General features: G+C 35.9%; 1 protein-coding gene across 3 annotated transcripts in view; it reads right to left on the bottom strand.

Annotated features, from left to right (window-relative positions):
* Window positions 1-18260, bottom strand: part of SREK1 (splicing regulatory glutamic acid and lysine rich protein 1) — a 38349-nt gene that overhangs the window by 10104 nt on the left and 9985 nt on the right. The window contains exons 2-8 of one of the 3 annotated variants that reach the window (XM_084504706.1): window positions 12244-16815; window positions 11839-11954; window positions 8990-9154; window positions 7698-7876; window positions 6959-7089; window positions 5362-5476; window positions 2848-2967 (exon numbers count right to left, since the gene is read on the bottom strand). In XM_084504706.1, the coding sequence (XP_084360832.1) occupies window positions 2848-2967; window positions 5362-5476; window positions 6959-7089; window positions 7698-7876; window positions 8990-9154; window positions 11839-11901 (773 nt within the window). In that variant the 5' untranslated portion in view covers window positions 11902-11954; window positions 12244-16815. The remainder of the gene's footprint in view (window positions 1-2847; window positions 2968-5361; window positions 5477-6958; window positions 7090-7697; window positions 7877-8989; window positions 9155-11838; window positions 11955-12243; window positions 16816-18260) is intronic. The other 2 variants (XM_084504707.1, XM_084504708.1) reach the window with 2 other exon arrangements.

Below are 18260 nucleotides of genomic sequence, written 5' to 3'. Positions count from 1 at the left end.
CTCTTGTACTTATAACCTGTATGTGCTTGGAAATCCAACACCAGTGACTACAGAAAAACAAAAAATGGGTAAAACTTTGCCAAACAATTCTCTTAAAAGGCAAATGTAAGGTCAAAACTCAATCAAGACAATTCAGTCTTCTGTAATGTAATTACGATTTTGAAAATAATCAAACTGTAAGAAAACTGGTAAGACAGTAAAAACAAAAGCAAGGTAAACAGAACTTCTATAGGACAGGCAGAGTGATACCTGTTCATAAGAAGACAAACAGTGAGAAACATTCCAATGATATTATAGTAAAACCAAATAAAAACTGATTAGATCACAGCTTTAGCTGGAAAATTACATTTCAGCATAGGATTATTTGGAAGTGGGAGACCCCTGACCATCTTTCCTAGTGGACATGCACATGAGCTGCCTCTAAAACATATGAAAATAAACAATTATTCAGATAAATGGGAGAAAGCATGATACAAAGAGTTGATTAACAAGCCTTTTCAGGTCCACAAGAACCAGACTGATAGAAGTTTGTGTCTTTTGGTATTCGTACTTATTCAAACGTTTTTAAAGATTCTCAGAAGGACTCATTCAGACCTGAAAGGCTCCAGGCATAGCCCCTATCTTTCTTCACTGGAAGAAGGGTTTAGCACTGGGACCGGGCACAGAGCAGCATTTTGCACAGGAGGGTGCTTTTTCAAAAGACTTTCTGCTGGCTAAGTGGGAGACCCAGAGCGCACATAAACCACCAGCCAGGACTGTTCTGCGACCACCTGCACTGGTCAAGAGCACGCATCCTACCAGACCCTCAAGGCAGAATGGTGGGCACTCTGAGAGCAAACACTGCAGCTCCAGCTGGGGGGACTGCACCATCTCCCTCAGTCCTGTCCGATGCCTCCAGCCAGGTGGAGCTGCTGAAGGGACAGGCTGCAGTGCAGAACTGACTGCAGGAAGCACCCAGGCCTTACTCCTGGGGCAGGGACAGGTGACAGACCTGCTTACAGAAGGTGTGCCCAGATGGAGGATGTCCTGCAGCAGGTGGCTGAGCTGCAGGAGGCAGTATAACTGCCTCCAGTAAGCTGTGTAACATCAGGGAGGCCGAGAAGGAGCTAGATAGCTGCTTCCAAGTGCAGTGTTTCGTGGACCCACAGCAGAACAGCCAAAAAATCCCCCACCAGCACGCACATAAAGGAGGGATGCCAACAGTGTAGAAGAATGGAAGCCTGCAATGGCAAGGATCAGCAGGAGGAAAAGAGTACCCCTGAAGCCTGAGGTACCCTTACAGAATTGCTTCACTGCTCTGCAGACTGAAGAGGAAGGACCTGTTGTCATATTGCAACCACAAAAAGGTGACTGGGGATAGTTGTAGGTGAGACACCTCTTTTCTGAGAGGTGTGGAGGGAACTGGAATACATACAGCCAGGAGCAGTCAGACATATCAAAGGACTCCAAAATGACACAGGACACCTGGTTATCTGGGATATGGAGAAGGCTGAGGTACTCAGTGACTTTTTTGCCTCATTCTTCACCAGCAAGTGCTCTAGCCACATAGAAGGCAAAGGCAGGGACTAGGAGGATGAAGAACCACCTGCTGTAGAAGATCGCTTTCAAGATCATCTAAGGAACCTGAATGTACACAAGTCCACAGCACTTGAGATACACCCAAGAGTCCTGAGGGAACTGCCAGATGAAGTTGCTAAGGCTCTACCCATCCTGTTTGAAAAGTCATGGTAGTCCAGTGAATTTTCTAGTGATCGGAAAAGGGGAAACTTAACATCAATTTTTTAAAAAGGAAAAAAGGAAGACCCAGGGTACTACAGGCTGGTCAGTCTCACCTCTGTGCCCAGTAGGATTGTGGAGCAGATCCTCCTGGAAACTATGATAAGGCACATAGAAAACAGAGGTGACTGGCAACATCCAACATGTCTTCACTGAGGGCCTTACAAATTTGGTGGCCTTCTGCAACAGGGTTACAATGAGCCAGCAATGTGCACTTGTAGCCAGAAAGCTAATGATATTCTGGGCTGCATAAAAAGTAGTGTGGACACAAGACGATTCTCCTCCAGTACTCTGCTCTTATGAGACCCCACCTACAGTACTGCCTTTATACTGAGGTCCCCAGCATAAGACAGACCTGTTTGAGTGGGTGCACAAGAGGGCCACAAAAATAATCAGAGGGATGAAGCACCTCTCCTACAAAGACAGGCTGAGGGAGTTGGGGCTGTTCAACCTGGAGAAGAGAAGGCTCTGGGAAAACCTTACTGAGATCTTCTGGTACCTAAGGGGGGCCTACAGGAAAACTGGGAAGGGACCCTGTCAGGAAGTGGAGTGATAGGACAAGTGGGAGTGGCTTTAAACTACAAGAGGAGAGAGTTAGATTACATGATAGGAAAAAATTCTTTGCTGTGTGAGTGTCAAGGCACTGGCACAGGTTGCCCAGAGAAGTTCTGGATGCCCTGGAAGTCTCAAAGGCCAAGTTGAATGGACCTTTGGGCAACCAGGTCTAGTGGAAGGTGTCACTGTCACGGTGGTTGGAATCAGATGATCTTTAAAGGTAATTTCTAACCCAAGTGATTGTATGATTCTACGTACATATAAACATAGAACTAATTTCTCTACTGAAGTTTAGATACCTCAGTATAAAAAATTTACTTTCTATACTTTTGCTTCATAGACAAACCCTACGAACAAGACAAAGCATTTAGACTTCATCCTTTACCATCACGTAAAACATTTGTTACATTTTAAAAACAAAACAAAAAAAAAAAACACACTTTGTACTGTATGCTAAGAAAAAGTGTATACTTCTTTTTACAGTTTATATTACATTTCCTATGATTGTAAACTCACCGAGAACGAGATCGACTTCTTGACTTCCGCCTTTCTCTAGATCTAGACCGTTTTTTTAGGGGACTTCTGGATCTGCGTCTGTCCTTGTGTCTTGAGAGTGATCTGTTGCCAGACCTACTTCTATATGAATGATACCACAAGAAAAATACTTTAATATTGAAACTTCAAAAAAAACAGGTCAACCAATACAGGAAAAAAATAATAATATAAAAAAAAAACAGAAATCTTGCCTAACTACAGAAAGTTATATAGCTACATCTCAGTAATACAGTACCTACCATCATTTTAGCAAACGTGCTTTCCTTTGACACAATGCACCATTTAAGTAATATTCAAGTAACATTCGTATTTTATTACAACCTCTATGAATATTCCAGAAAATGTAAATTCTTATCATATTAGGATAGCTCTTCTTAATAAATCTCAGTGCATAACATCTAAAATCAACTTGTAAAAGCCATTAGTTGCACTTTTCCTCTTCTCTAGGCACTTATTGCAGTCTTGGTCATCTGGTTGGATCTCCAAATAAAAAAAAAATGAAACTGTCACTATCTGTGTTTCAGCATTTACTGAAGGTACCTTTTCAGTTGAAAGGACTTGTAAGTATGGATTTGAATCTCAAGAATTATCAAGAAAATGAATGAGCATTTGCTATGTGATATATAAGGAATACAAATAACGTGCGGACAGCCCAATAGAAATTCAATTCCAGTCTTCTGATAAAAATACATAGCATAGTCTCAGATTTGATGACAAAAACAAGACTTTTAAAAATGAATATACTTTTTTTTCCAAAACATTTATCATTTTTGGATGATTGTATTGTCTAGGAAGCTTAAAATAAAAGGCTGAATTGGAACGTTATGTTTCAAAAAACAATCACTGGATACTTTGCCTGAGAGGTTCATGTACCATGATGTTAACGTTACCAAAGACAGAAAGACTATATATATACTACTCAATAAATTCTGAAAAATATGAAGACAAAAAATACCAGCTCCACCTGTCTTCTGCAGCTCAAGACACACAGAATAAGATATACCAAGAGAAGAGAAGAGGCAGCTTCATACCATGTATCAGTGTAGAAATATAACTAATTACAGGATAAATTGATTGCAATTTAGACAAAATAAGCCCTTTATTAAAATTTGCCTTATAAAGAAGAAAGGGATTTAGGTGGTTTATTAAACACAAAAACAGGAAAGTGGTACAGATAGATAATTCTTAGGAATAAATTTGCTTCAATGAATGATACTGACTTTTTTTTAGCATATACTCAAAACTTTAACAGTGGTAAAAGATTTTTAAAAAGAAAATTAACTATCAACTTGTTAACATGTTTAAAGCCTAGGTTTTCTGCAAGTGAAAAATGCAAATTTATCTTCTAGAACTCAGTTTGTTTTATGTAAATACAGAACAGCACAGAAATGGCTCAAATGGTACACAAAACTCAAGACTCAATTACGTCCTGACTGAGAGAAACAGCAGAGAAGCATGCAATAATGAAGTGACCAAATCATTGTTCTTGCATTAAAAAGTTACCCAATGGTTTGATGTCAGAGAATATGTGCTGCGGTGTCTTGCTTTTACAAAGCTGAAGCCTGCACTTAGATCATACTGCATTGTTAATATAAATGATGTGCTGTGCCCCTCTATCCAGCCCCTCTATCCTGTGTGTAAAAGATGTACACAAAAAATGTAAGAAAGGATGCAACACAAGTGTTTCTGCAACAGTGACAACACTCACCTTTCTAAAGTGTAAGCTATAAAACACACTTGAATGCTTTGGTTTTTGATACTTAATGTAACCAAATACCTTCAGACTGATTACATAAACACAAGAAATTGAAAAAATATGAACGATTTTAGAAAGCATATGCAAGTGTCACATAAAAATACTGTCTCATTCTTGGAAAAAATGTTAATGTACAAACTTTAATAGCGATCTAGAGATTCCCTTTCCTCCTATATTTCAAAGCCTGTTTCAGAAATTAGCAAATTTAACAAAAGCAAACAAACTGAAGAATGAAAAATTACCCCTACCTTTTTCTTCTGGCTTGTCAGAGATTTAACTTTACAGTACAATAAATAGAAAAACTGTTTTTATTAACTATGTGTTTAGAAGTTCGGGACAGCAATGACTTTCTACTAGCAAAACCAGCCACCTTGTCTGTTCAGGGTGTTAAAACTAAAACTAAATATTCCAGCCACAAAGCACAGGTAACTAACTGTTCGTTTGTTTTTAAATACAGAAGACACAAAATGAAATAAGGTCATGCTACCCTGCACAGAAAGTACCTTCCATTGTGTTTTAATTGAAAGTAATTTTGAAAACATTAGCATTTAAAGGGAAAGAGTATCTGTTCAGATAAAGATCCCAGTTACCCTGATCTGGTTAGTATAAACTACTAATCCCCTCTACACTGACATTTGTCTCATAATTAAGAAATCTCAGTAACCACCATCATTCAAGAAAAAACACATCACCTTAGTCCAAACCAAAAACATACCTACCTATGTTTTGAATGTGATCTTTTCCTTCTAGATCGGGATTTTGAGCTAGACCTGGATTCTGAACGAGAATGGGAACGAGATCGACCGCCTTTTCTTTCACTGCTCTTTCCAGACTCTGAGAGGAAAAAACCACTTTGCAGTGTAAGCTCAGAACATTTAAAGATCCCAGTTAACAATCTGGCACAAGTGGAATGTACCACATATAGTGCAAGGGGCCTACTCTTTGCACATCTTCCTTCTTTGCAAATATCCTTCAGAAACATCCAAGAAAGTCATTGCATATACTCGTTGAGTGCAGCCATCCTGCAGCAGTACACATAAACCAGATAATTATAAACAGCTAGCTCTATTAGGAAAGGGACTTATGTTGCTGCCACAATGCACAAGATTACAACATGTTCTCCTGTTGGTATATTATTAATAAAACTACTATTTTTTGTTTGTTTTTAATAACCTGAGAAAAATAGAGTAAATTAGAATAGAGGGTAAAAATTGGAAAAAAAAAAAAACATAAAATAATAAAAAATAAAGAATAAAAAATAAAGTAGTTAATACTTTCAATACTTTTAGACATTTCAACAACTGCACAAACACTGAAGTTTCATTCCTCATGCATTATTTTGGGGAGGAAGGGATGGAGAAAAGGGGCTGAGAAGTTTGATTCAAAAGCCACGAAGTCAGTGTTAAGCCTATCAGCAATCTCAGCAAACTTTGGTTCAGCCTCTAAAAGAAACCACTTTACATAAAGGAAATATTACAGCTGTTTTAATTCCAACCCGAAAGAAAAACAGAAAAAAAAACTCATCTCTCCCCAAAATCTCAATACTACCAGCTATCTAACCTACATAAGCCAAAATCTGAGATTGTTAATAAAATGTCTAAATCTCACAAATCAAAATGAAAAGGAGGAACTTACTCGGTAGTTGAACAATGAGAGAATTTTTTATGCTGTGCTTTAAATCATCAACACTGAAATGTGCATCTAACCTCTCAGCCCATTAGCATCTTCCCCCTTGACCTGACATTTCATTGTTAACAGGGATCAGTGAAATGATTTGGATGAAAAAAAGTTCATTACAATATATTAAGTTTCATCCCAGATTCATTCTCTGATCCCATTTGGTTTGAGAATGTACAGTCTTCAGCCAGCATGAAAAAGAGCACAGGGAACAAATTAATTTGCTAACAGTAAATAAATCATAATATTGGTGCTTTCACCAGAATGCTAGCTCCTCCGATCATGAATTACAACACTAATGTGTGCTAGAAGAACAAAAAAAAAATATAGTAACTTTATGTAAAAGTTCGTACGTACTTCGAATTTTAAAAGCACCAACTATTAATACTGTTCACTTTAGCACTGTTTTCCTACCTTTGAAAACATGCAGTGAACATGTATGCAAAGATAAAAAAATGATGGAAATAAAAAACAGTCAACTGCTCTGTTGCATGAAGACAATTTTGATTATTTTAATTTTCTTCCACAGATACTGTACAGCTCTGAGTAACCTTTTCCTGTGTCTCAAAGTGCTCTTAAAATCACGTACGGAGGTGCACGTAGAACATGTCTGTTACACAGTGAATATAATATGCCTACCTGGCTCAATAGCAGCAGATATAAAAGACTGGGCCTCCCTTACTCTCTTCATCACTTCTTCCAGTTCCTTGGCAGCAGCTTGTGGTGTCATTTCAGGAGGCTTCACTATTGCATTATTGGAGTGATTTATTCTAAATTAAGGAAAAATAAAACCTTTAACACACAAACAGTTGAAAACAGAAAATGAAACATAAGAAAGGAAAACATTTAAACTTCAACATATGATTAAAAATTTCAAAGTTCAGTAAAACTGCAGATTTTTCATAGCATTTATCTGTTGCCTAAATATCTGAGATGTGTATTTTATTCCTTTCTAATGTTACCACTTTTAAATAAATGAGACACAATGTTTCTGTTTTACTCTTAACAAACAGAGGTTCAAGTCTAGAAATCTGTTCCTCTGGTTTAGATCAAACCTCAAAGTTAAAGCCTATTTTACACAGACTTCATATATAAAACTTTGGACAAAGGACTTTGCAGATTCTCTCCCTGTTACGGCTTCCATTGCCTCAATATTAAATGTAAATGTACTCTACTCTAGGCCATTCACATTCATCTTAGAGGAAGTTACACCCAACCTTGAAAGTGGAGTTTACAAAAGTGTTCCAGTTAACCAACAACAGATCATTATACTGAAAAAATATTCATCACAGTATATTCCTACAGATCAGAGTCATGAATGCATGAGGATGCTATGAAATCTCTCATTCAATATTCATATGGATAATTCATTTCTTACTTCAGTGGCCTGTCTCCAAACATAACTCCATTAAAGGCAAGAGCTCGAGGTACAGAATTCTGGTCTGCAAATTCCACAAAAGCAAACCGTGTTGGTTGAGTCTCATCACCCGCCATTCGCACAAATTTGACTTCTCCAACTTGCTTAAAGAATTCGAGCAGCTGATCCGCTGTGGTAGTCTAGAAAAAGTCAAAGAGCTCAGCTGAAGTAAAATACATAATGAAAAAATTATCCAACATATCAGGTAACATAAAAACTATAGATTTTGCTAAGAAATTTCACCATTACTACACAGGTGACACAGGTTTGATACGTTACACTATAGGATAGACAGGCATTATTTTTTCTTCCACTAATCTGAAGAATAAAATACAGTTTAAAATAGTGCAACCACAAGTCCTGAAGTCTTACATTTAAGCAATAAATAAACTTGCACAGGATTTTGCACATTTCAGGCAACCCATTTGAAGTAACTGTTGAGGAATTTCCTTTTACACCTATGTCAAAGCTATTTCTGCTATTATGATTTTTGATCAGTTAAAAACAGCAAGAACAAAAAACAGAACAACATTACAAGGCTTTGGTTTTATTTTTTCTACTAGCTTCCCGCTTGTTTTATTTTATTGCAATCAACGGTACTTTTATAATCTAGTAGCTATTTTGGCAATCAAATAACCCCCCAAAACAAATACTCATATTGCCATCAATCAAAAACAAATCATATTTCAAATAAATAAATCAGTAACTGATGAAAAAAACAGATTTCTGACAGACCTAGCTTTTCTGTCATTGAAACTCAGAAATACTCAGGCTAATTTTGCAACTTTTACTAGGACAAATCATTAACCTTCTGCTATAGTTAATTTACTGTAATTCAGAAGGTGAATTCCTTGCTTAAGCACTGCACAGTACTATAAGCAGCTGCACAGTATTATAGAGGAACAGCTATCATGATCTCCTGGCTTCAAAGGAAATCACTCAATTAATACGTTCCAGTTGGATCAACACGTACGATCTTATTTCTGTTGCTTGAATTCAGTCACACTGTTATTCCTCTGGCATCCTGCTAATCTAAATTACACAGTCTGGTGCAGGATCTGATCTGATTAGTGCAAGAGCATTCAAAATTTAAAATAATACTAGTAACCAAAAATGGCAAGATTTTTTTTTTTTTCTTAAATTCCTACTGTCATCAGCTACAAAAAGCTCTTAAGACTACAATCCGTAAATTACAAATTTATATCTTATATTAGAGTTTCTCATTCAAAACAAACAAACAAAAAAAAAGCTACCTGGGAATTCAAGTTTCCAACATATACTGTTCTCCTGATTTCATCAATTTTGGATGGGTCCACATTTCCCATTATTGGTGGCTGTGGTATTTCCCCAAGTGCTGTTATGTTAGGGTCCAGTGCTGCCGCTGGTATTGCTCCCAAAGTGCCAAGTGAAACACCAAGCTGAAAAACACAAAAACTTCAAGATCCCTAATCTTTATTTCTTTTTTTTTTTTTTTTTTTTTTTTTTTTAAGAATAAAACTCTACCCACAAGTAGTCTTGTACAGTTAAGATTTTCTGTGTGCTACTAGTTACCATCTTATTAAAGGCACCTGACCAGAGATCAATCAGAAAATATGGAGGCGTGAATTCCTAATGCTAGTAGTCAATCACATTGATAAGGATGTCTTTAAGCATTGCTATTACTACTGTTTTTTTTTTTTTTGCCACAGCAAGTATTACAGATGAGGAATCACTGAGGACTTATCTAAATTTGGTTATAAAGAATTTCACCTTGAAACTGCTGAGAACCAAGAAAGAAGAAGCATCAAGACAAAACATGCATTCAGAATGCCATGGCCACTGGAAATAGCCCATCAAACACGCACAAAGTTAATCAACTAACACCACACAAACATCTTTGCTTTGCAGAAATCAACAAAATCTTAATCTTCCCCTGACTTATGAAGAAAATACACTACAATGTTTTGCAAGTACTGCTGCACCAAAAATGCCCTGTAGTTAATATCCAGACTTCAGAAGAAAGTTTTTAGTGGTGTAATTTCCTGCACATTTTCGTACTTCAAGTACTTAAGACCAAGGAAGAGACAATCATGACTACAGAGCATTCAGGAAGTGTGATTTTGTTATTAAGTATGCTCATCTAATGAAGTATGAAATAAAACTTTTAATTTTTAAGTCCTACCTTACTAATAGAATGTGTGAGAAATCCTATCTGTATACACAATGCTATTATTATGCACGTACAAGAGCATCTCATGCTTGACTATTTTCTAGTTCATCCTGTGGGTTCTGCTTGGTTACTTACAATTCCAACATCTAAAGAAAAGCCATTGGTCATCACTATTGACAAATATAGAAAGTAAAAAAAAAAAAAAAGTTTTTAGGCATAACCTGTTCACCAAACAGCAACTTCACAAAAACAGCAAATTTACTGCTTCTGCTAAAATCTAAGGAAAAGAGAATAGTGGCATGATGACATGGTTAATTAATACTGTACGGGAGAAAAAGGGAAATTCCACAGATAACACCTCTACATTCCATCTCCTTGTGTTGTCTACATTTACCCGGTGGAGCCCATTGGTCCAAGAAACCAACAGTTAGCAACCACTGATGCAGCAGTAGACCAAGACCCAAAAATGCCACTGTGTAACTAACAATGAATTCTGGATTCATGGAATAAAATACTGAGGTTTTGTTTTTAAAATTTTCATTCACAGAACAAGATAAATTATTCGTATGATACTGAACATATGCATTAAATTAACTCCTGGAGGATAAGGGGGGGCGTTTGCTATTTGCTGTCATCCTAACATCTGAACAGACTGGCAGAAATTTGTTAATAACAGATAATTTATTAAAGATGGTATAAAAACAGAGTCACTTCAGAAAGTTATATTAGAAACAAATGTCTCTAAATCCTGCTATTAATTATGCTTAATTAGCAGCAATTAAGCAGTTGAACCACGAGTAAGCACACTTTTAATTTATGAAATGCCTAAACTATTACTTCATGTATCAGTGAGCATAGTATCACCTATCTTAATAGAAAAAAAAAACAACAACATTCTTTTGAACTAAAAATGGATTTTCAAAGCCAAGCACTGCCTCTTATACAACAGTTGTAACTGGTGACCTTGGTCCCACTGTTTCTGAATAGAAGTTGTGCACTCTAAAACAGCTGCTGGACTAGAAGCTTTGAAAAGGGTGGAAACTTTTCTGTAGATTTATGAAATACTGCAGCAGAAAACAACACTGCATTTTCAAGCAAGGTTTTTATGGAAGGGATGAAAGAAGAAAGAAATTAATTGATATTCATTTCTTCTAGGATGCTTGTAATTATCAGCTAAGGATATAAAAGTGGGAATAATGCTTCAGGTAACAGAGACAAATGAGGAATCATTATAAAAACAAGTAAGTCAGAATCTGCATGACACCCTTAACACACAAACGAAAAATCCAGGACAGTATCAGGAGTTATCAGTAAGCACGCAGCTGCAACGTATTTGAAAGACTGAGGAATTTCATCTTCAAGTAACATAGGGGCGGTGACACTAAGCCCATTTTTTTCCAAAGTAGGCTTTGCTATTTCCAGAATTGTGTCTGAACAGGGCACAGCTGCCTGCTGATTTCAAGAAAAGCTTACAGGGGCAGATGGGAACTGTGTAGAAGTAGCAGCAGCTAGCTCCTGTCTTATTTCTAGTGAAAATATTGCTAGGCAAACAGTCAAAAGTCCTACCACTGAGCATCCCAATGCAACATTTCAGCATTATAAAGGTCTGTGCCAATTTAAATATTATGTTTTATATGATTTTTAGGAGGTGGATAGCATTGCCACTGGATCAAATTAATGGGTCTAGAAAGGGACGAGTAACATGGACACAACCAAAACCAGTATTCACCCACTAGTTTGAAAATTAAAAATCCAAAAGAAAAAAACAGGAAAGGTAGTGCACGTGCATCTCGTGATCCACCCTCAAACGAAGAATCATAGCTAGATTCGCACTGATCTGACAAAGAAAAGGATTAACATCCATGGATCAGATTGTTCTTGTTCTCTGAATGCAGAAAAGGCTATTAGATATAGATGAAACCAGGAATCAAACAGCAACTGAATTTTACTTACTGTAGTCAAAGGTGTTGGTGTAGGTATAGGAAGTAACCCTGCACCAGGCATCAGGCTTGTCATGGTAGGAGCAGGTGCCAATAAAGAAAGGGCTTTGGCTTCATCTGGGATTTTACCTGAAGAAGCAAATGAAAGCATTATACAGAGTTCACACACTACACAGATGTTATTCTTTCTATGATTTTAAAATTACCCTTGCATTTAAAAAGGTAATAAATAAGAATGAATCTATCTACCAGATCCTTACAAAGAAACAAATAAGAACTTAAGTTTTTCCTTTTACCCTGCCCTACTAGGAAAAACAAAAGTGAGAAAAACTTCAAAGACTAGCAATCTCATTAATGGATTATTATTTTAAAAACTGAATATGTACACAATTATTTAACACTTTGAGCTATGGGTCACCTGTACTGGAAACTTAATGTTCATGAACCAAACGATATCAAGCATGGACGCTTTCCCAGGGCGGTGTTTTCGCGGTGATCGAAAGTTGTTTTACACATGACAACCGTTCGTGTTGGCTGCATCACTAATAGCACACAGAACATCAGATACAGAAAAGAAGAACATTTTTTAAAGTTTAATCCCCAGAAATGGCAAATAACCAAATCAGTAAAAGAAAAAAAAAGAAAAAACATGTATGTGCTAACTGAAATCTGTGCTTTTTTTCTCTCTGAAGCTACCTACTCTTGATGTAAAAATAAATAAAATAAAAACTACTGTGACTCCACACAATACACACTACAAGTAAAGCTGGGGGAAGGAAAGGTGAGTGCAGAAAAATTTAGATTTGTACTGTCTTATATTCTAGGTCATCTCAGTTTATCTGAAACTTTGATAGATTAGCCGTAAATTTACTGAGATTGAAGAAAATCATAAAAAAAAAAATCAGCTAAGAAAGCTATATATTCCTAAAATATGCATTTTATATTATTTCAACCAGATTATCTTCTCCCTGTCATTATAACCATTTAAATATATCTAATCATAGGTTAGATACCAAACATAGGTTTCATTTAAAGTTAGATACAATTAGACTGCTAAATCAAACCCAAAAATCTTCAAAAATTAAAAGATGCAATAGTTGAACAATTAAATGTGCCTATTAAATTTGAAATGCAAAGGGATTTTAACTGGTACAGACACTAAACAATCAAAAGAAAAACTACAGAATGCAGTTCTAATTATACTACACATCCAAGATTTACTCAAAATTGCTGGCATAACCGTATGTATGCTAAGCCACTGAGCCTTTTGGTACTACCATATGCGGTTTAATAAACCAAATGTCTTTATTTAAACTTTTTAATAGCCAAGATAGCTACAAAAACTGTACTTTAATTAAAACTGTGTATTTTTTTAGCTATAAACGTCTAACTACAAGATTTGAAAATGAAAATATTAATATTCTTATCAAAAAGAAAAATATTAGGTAAGTTTTTAAAACACTGTGCAGTTTTAGCTACATGAGTTCCAATACACGCCGCAAGAATTATACTATTTAAAAAAAAGACGAAAAAGGTACTGCAAAACAGTAATACAGATCTGCAACATGGACTGGGATACAACTGGATGTGACCAAAGGACAAAACAAATCTAAATGAAAAATAATTTATATGCAGCATGTGTGGAATAGAAAAGATAAAGTAACAGTACACATCTTTTTCTCATGCCTCTTATTTACATTTATTTTAAGTTTTGAGGCACCTTGCTCTTTAACATGTAACAAACCACTTGATTTTGCTATCTATAGGAAAAAAATAGGAAACTTATTAGCACTCAAGAATTAACTCTGCAGTCATGTCTTCCAAGGCTTTTTAGAAAACATGCACGAATCTGAGTAATCACCACAATGTTCAGCGCTCGTTTTGAAGTCAGGCATGCAAGGCGAGGTCTACCTGATCTGCTGTACCTGATCTGCCTGACTGCTCACAAGAATCATGTACTTTGGTGCATATCCTGCCTACGAGGTAGCTAACTAAACAGTCTTTCCAATATACAGTTCCAGCAACTGTGCATGCAAATTAGGCATACAATTATGTACTATTTTTTCTGAAAAATCAAAATACTTAAGTGTTTTCAGATGACTAATGAACCAGACCATTAACTATCAGACCTAATCTTGAACAGACAGCTTCTTACAATTAACTGGATACTCATGCAGGTTTCCACGTGATCAACACACATGGCTCAACTAAACTTAGTAACAGAAAGGGCTCCTAAAATTGTGTGTCTGCATGCTACTGTGTCTGTAATGTACATAAGCATATGCCTAATTTAAGTATGCACTTACATACAGCCAATTCAATGTAGACAGGAACCGAGTTAGGCACACAATTAAACATACAGTGAGTTAAGTTCAGGAAGTTACTTAAATACAAGCCTAAACTTTAAGCATATGGGGCACCTTACTGAAATAATAGGAATTATTCATTTGCTCAAATCTTGCTTAAGGAATCAGCTAAGCACTTTTTGGTTAAGTCAACTATTATAGCAGTTAAAAGAATGCAGAGTATGCATATATTAATTGCAAATTAGCAGCACTGAGTCCAGACTACTTAGGGCTCTAAATAGTGTCATGTTTTGTTTCAATAGAAAATCCAGTCGGCCAGTTCCATGCCACAAAGAAAGATTTGCTTGGTCATTTTATTGTAGAAGGGTCTAACTCTAAAAATAGAACCCTGAAAATTTGCCTGTATTTTTAGAGACACTCTATTTTCACAGGTTCACCCTCCAGTTTTTAAGATCAGGTCAATTTTTTAAATAATTCCATAGAAAATAGACTGGGACAGCAGAAGGAAAACCTTTCACATTTACTTTCCTGAACAAATGAGTATGTGAGACCAGCTAAACTCGAGAATTAAAAACAGACTAAGTTTTTAGAGCTTTATCTCCCTAGGTTTATCAAATAATATAAGCCCACACAGATACACAACAAAACATGTGAGCTATGATACAGTAAATTAGGATACTTTAATAATTATTTAAGAATAACAGATTTGTTTTTTAAACTTGGGCTTAATGGAAACGAGTTAAAGATATTGATTTTCTAATAAGAGAAACAGACAAAATAAATGTCACATATACTACATATTAATAATATTTCTTAGAAGCTTTTGATTGTTGAGCAAACTACAGATTCTGTGATCTTAATTTACTTAATTATTCTTTGCTTTGTGATGGAATCTGGAAGCACATGTAGATTAGTTCTGCACTGACTAAAAATACCTTATGCTCCTTAGCAGATGTAGTTGTCCTAAATATATGATTGGTTTTTTTGTATCAAAGTGCTTAAGAGTCCTAGCCAACTGAGTCCATACCAGAATCCACTTTGCTAAATGATGAACATAAGTATTTGTGTTAAGCAGGTAGTAATCACAGTATTTTATCTCCTTCCAAATGCTCAGAAGAAATTAACTTCCTGTTTTTCATACTTAAACTACATGCTTAATCCTCCCCTCAAAACTGCTTCAGCAATAAGTGAGTTTGTTTTAAAATATTTTCACATCTACTTTAAACGTAATTAGAGGTATTGTTATTTTCCTGCTATTTTAAGTCTGTGGCAAATGCACACTTTGAAGTAAAGTAATTTCTGTGTGATCCAATCCATGATTGTTATTGGATTTAACAGCAGTGATTAAACAGATTAGAACTACTGGCAACAACCTCAACTGCCTCAGATAAATGAAACAAAGATTATGAGGCAAAGCTCTTCCCAGCTGCAACTCACAGCCTAGTGCATTACCAAAGACAAACCAGCTGATCTCAATGCACTTAGCTGGGAAGAGAAATGCCTGAGGATGAAACATACCACCTGGCCCATCATTTCTGCTGCAGGGGTTCCATTCCACAAGAAAGAAGAACATATCTAGAGATTATAAACTTCTCAGTCACTCCAGCATCAACTACCAGGGCTTGAGATAACCAAGATGACTTTTTTTTTTTTTTTTTTTAAAACTTCTTCACATAACCACCACTTGAGCATGTAAAAGTGCAATACATACACATACATACACACACACACGCATACAGAACTGATTCAATCTTCACACAAATAACAATGTTAAAGACAATGTGCCTCATATAACACATTCCAATCTAAACCTCGGGCTGCATTTGTACTTATGAGTGGTATACAGTCTTTCTAAAAATTGTAAAAACAAAAGGATGAAATTTTACTGCCACTGACCTCACTGGAGCAAGATTTCATCAGAAGCAAGTATTTCATGACATTCAATATCCATGAAATTGCAATTTCAGAAATAATTATATGTTAAACTCTTTATAGTGGACATAAATAGAAAGCCTTCTTTTAAACAGACCATGCAACCTAAAATGAAAACTACTCTGCTGAGAAGTGGGGCAAATAGCAGAGAAAGATCATGACTGTATTTTGCAAAGTTAATGTCTCCAGGAAGTTTTAAGTGTCCTTTTCCAAGGTGAACTCATAAAGTATAACATATGAAAGAATGTATCTTAAAACTATGTTTCACTATTCCAGCCTTCTGACACAATATGCTCATCTGTTGAATTTAGATGCTTACATGTATTCAAAACCAAATTTATCCGTAATTCACAGCATAAAAATCAGTTAATCATACTCTGTGTATACCATCCACCATTCATAAGCAGCTTCAGGTCAACTTCAAAATGAAGCACTGCGAACCCTTTACAAAACACCGTTTTTACAGAACTGAAGTACCAGTTCACAAGTACAAGGGAAAGAGATTTAACAAAACAAAACAAAAAGGGACAAAATAAAATAAAAATAAATTAAAAAAAAATAAAGAAAAAGAAAAAAACAAAGGAAAGAAAGCAAAATAAAATAAAAACAGAGACAGGGCGTCCATCTTCAGCAGGCCAGACTTCGATCTCATTTCCCCCATGAAGGTTTCACTTGACGGCAGGTTTAGTGGCATGGCAAACAATGCCTAACTCAGGCAAGTGTAACAGGTCTGCCTTGGCCAGTCTAGTCATCTAATAATGCACAAATATCACACAGAGAAAACATACAAAACCAAATTAATAGTCAAAATCCATCTACCAGATAATGTGGACATAAAATTTAGAATGATTAGGGTGGCATCTTTGTTATCTTTCAACCTTTGTGTTTTCAAAGCATAACATTAAAAGAAAAACCTACCCATACACACAGAAGAAAATGACATTTTAACAGCTTGATAATGTTACTTCATTCACAATTACATTTTCAGTTAAATTGTTTATTAAATTACACAAAATTAACATTGTTTTCATTGTATAGTGATCCCCACCTCATATTTCCTTGATTTACCACTGTTTAAATGCACTCTGAATTTCAGATTTTATCATGGTTTTTAAAACCAAGTATTCAAAGTTGCATTTTTACCTCTCCTCTATGTTCAATTCGACACATGAAACATTTCATTACTGGCACCACTGGCCACCAATATAAGTTAATCTTCCAGTAAAGTATAGCCATTGCTACTTTTAAAGTTTGTGATACACTCAACTGACTCCATTAACAATGCGTTATATGATACACAGGTGATTCAAAAACGTTGTAGTGTGATCTTCAAAGCCATGCTTATTCCACGCAATATACTCTTCAGGAAGTTAAACTTATATGAATTCACATCTTTACAAACTAAAATGTGTGATTCTCTTAGAAAATTACATGGAAACAGTATTCTGACATTAAAAAACAAAATGTCCTCACAACCCAATCACTTGTTCAGCTAATTATGCATGAAACTGGGTGGTTCAGAATGACCTGGAACAGTGACAATTTATTTGTAATGCATTTTCTTAGAGACGTCTAATAAGTCAGCTGCAAATTGGGTGGGGACAAGGTTTCTCAGAACTTCGATTTTATTCTCCTTCCACTCACTGTCTACTGTCAAAGAGACACAGGAAAATGTAGCTTTACCTGCCTGTTGCCATACCACGTCAGGCAGTGATCTCATCATAAGAAAAACACCAGGAAGTGTTGTTCATTCATTAGGCGGCAATCTTCCCTCTCTGGCAGTACTGAACCAGTGTTAAGGTCGTTTGGATGAAACATAAAGCTAAGATCCTGAATAATTTATAGTCAATTATTTAGGGGCAGTTTTTCAGTTGTCAGGGCTCTCATCGAATATATTTTGCCTACCCAAATCTTCAAGTTGATACAACAATATCCTCTTCATGGTTTAAGAATAAGTTCAAAGAATAAATTAAAAAAAAAAAAGCTCTTTTGTTTTAAGAGTTACTAAAAATCTAGGCTTCAAAAAGACAAAAATATAACAAGGCTATGAGAACAGGCAGTATACTGTAGGTCAATATAACCTTCAGTTGAAGTAGTTTTAGAGTCCATGAAATTTTGGAGACTTGCCAGGGTTTGCTAGAATATCCCAGACCATTATTACAACAGTACTAACCTCATACTATCCAGATCACAATGT

The sequence above is a fragment of the Aythya ferina genome (assembly GCF_964211825.1).
Source record: "Aythya ferina genome assembly, chromosome: Z".
NCBI classification, from domain to species: domain Eukaryota; kingdom Metazoa; phylum Chordata; class Aves; order Anseriformes; family Anatidae; genus Aythya; species Aythya ferina.
The sequence above is the reverse complement of the archived record's forward strand: the minus strand, read 5'-3'. Positions and strand labels throughout refer to the sequence as shown.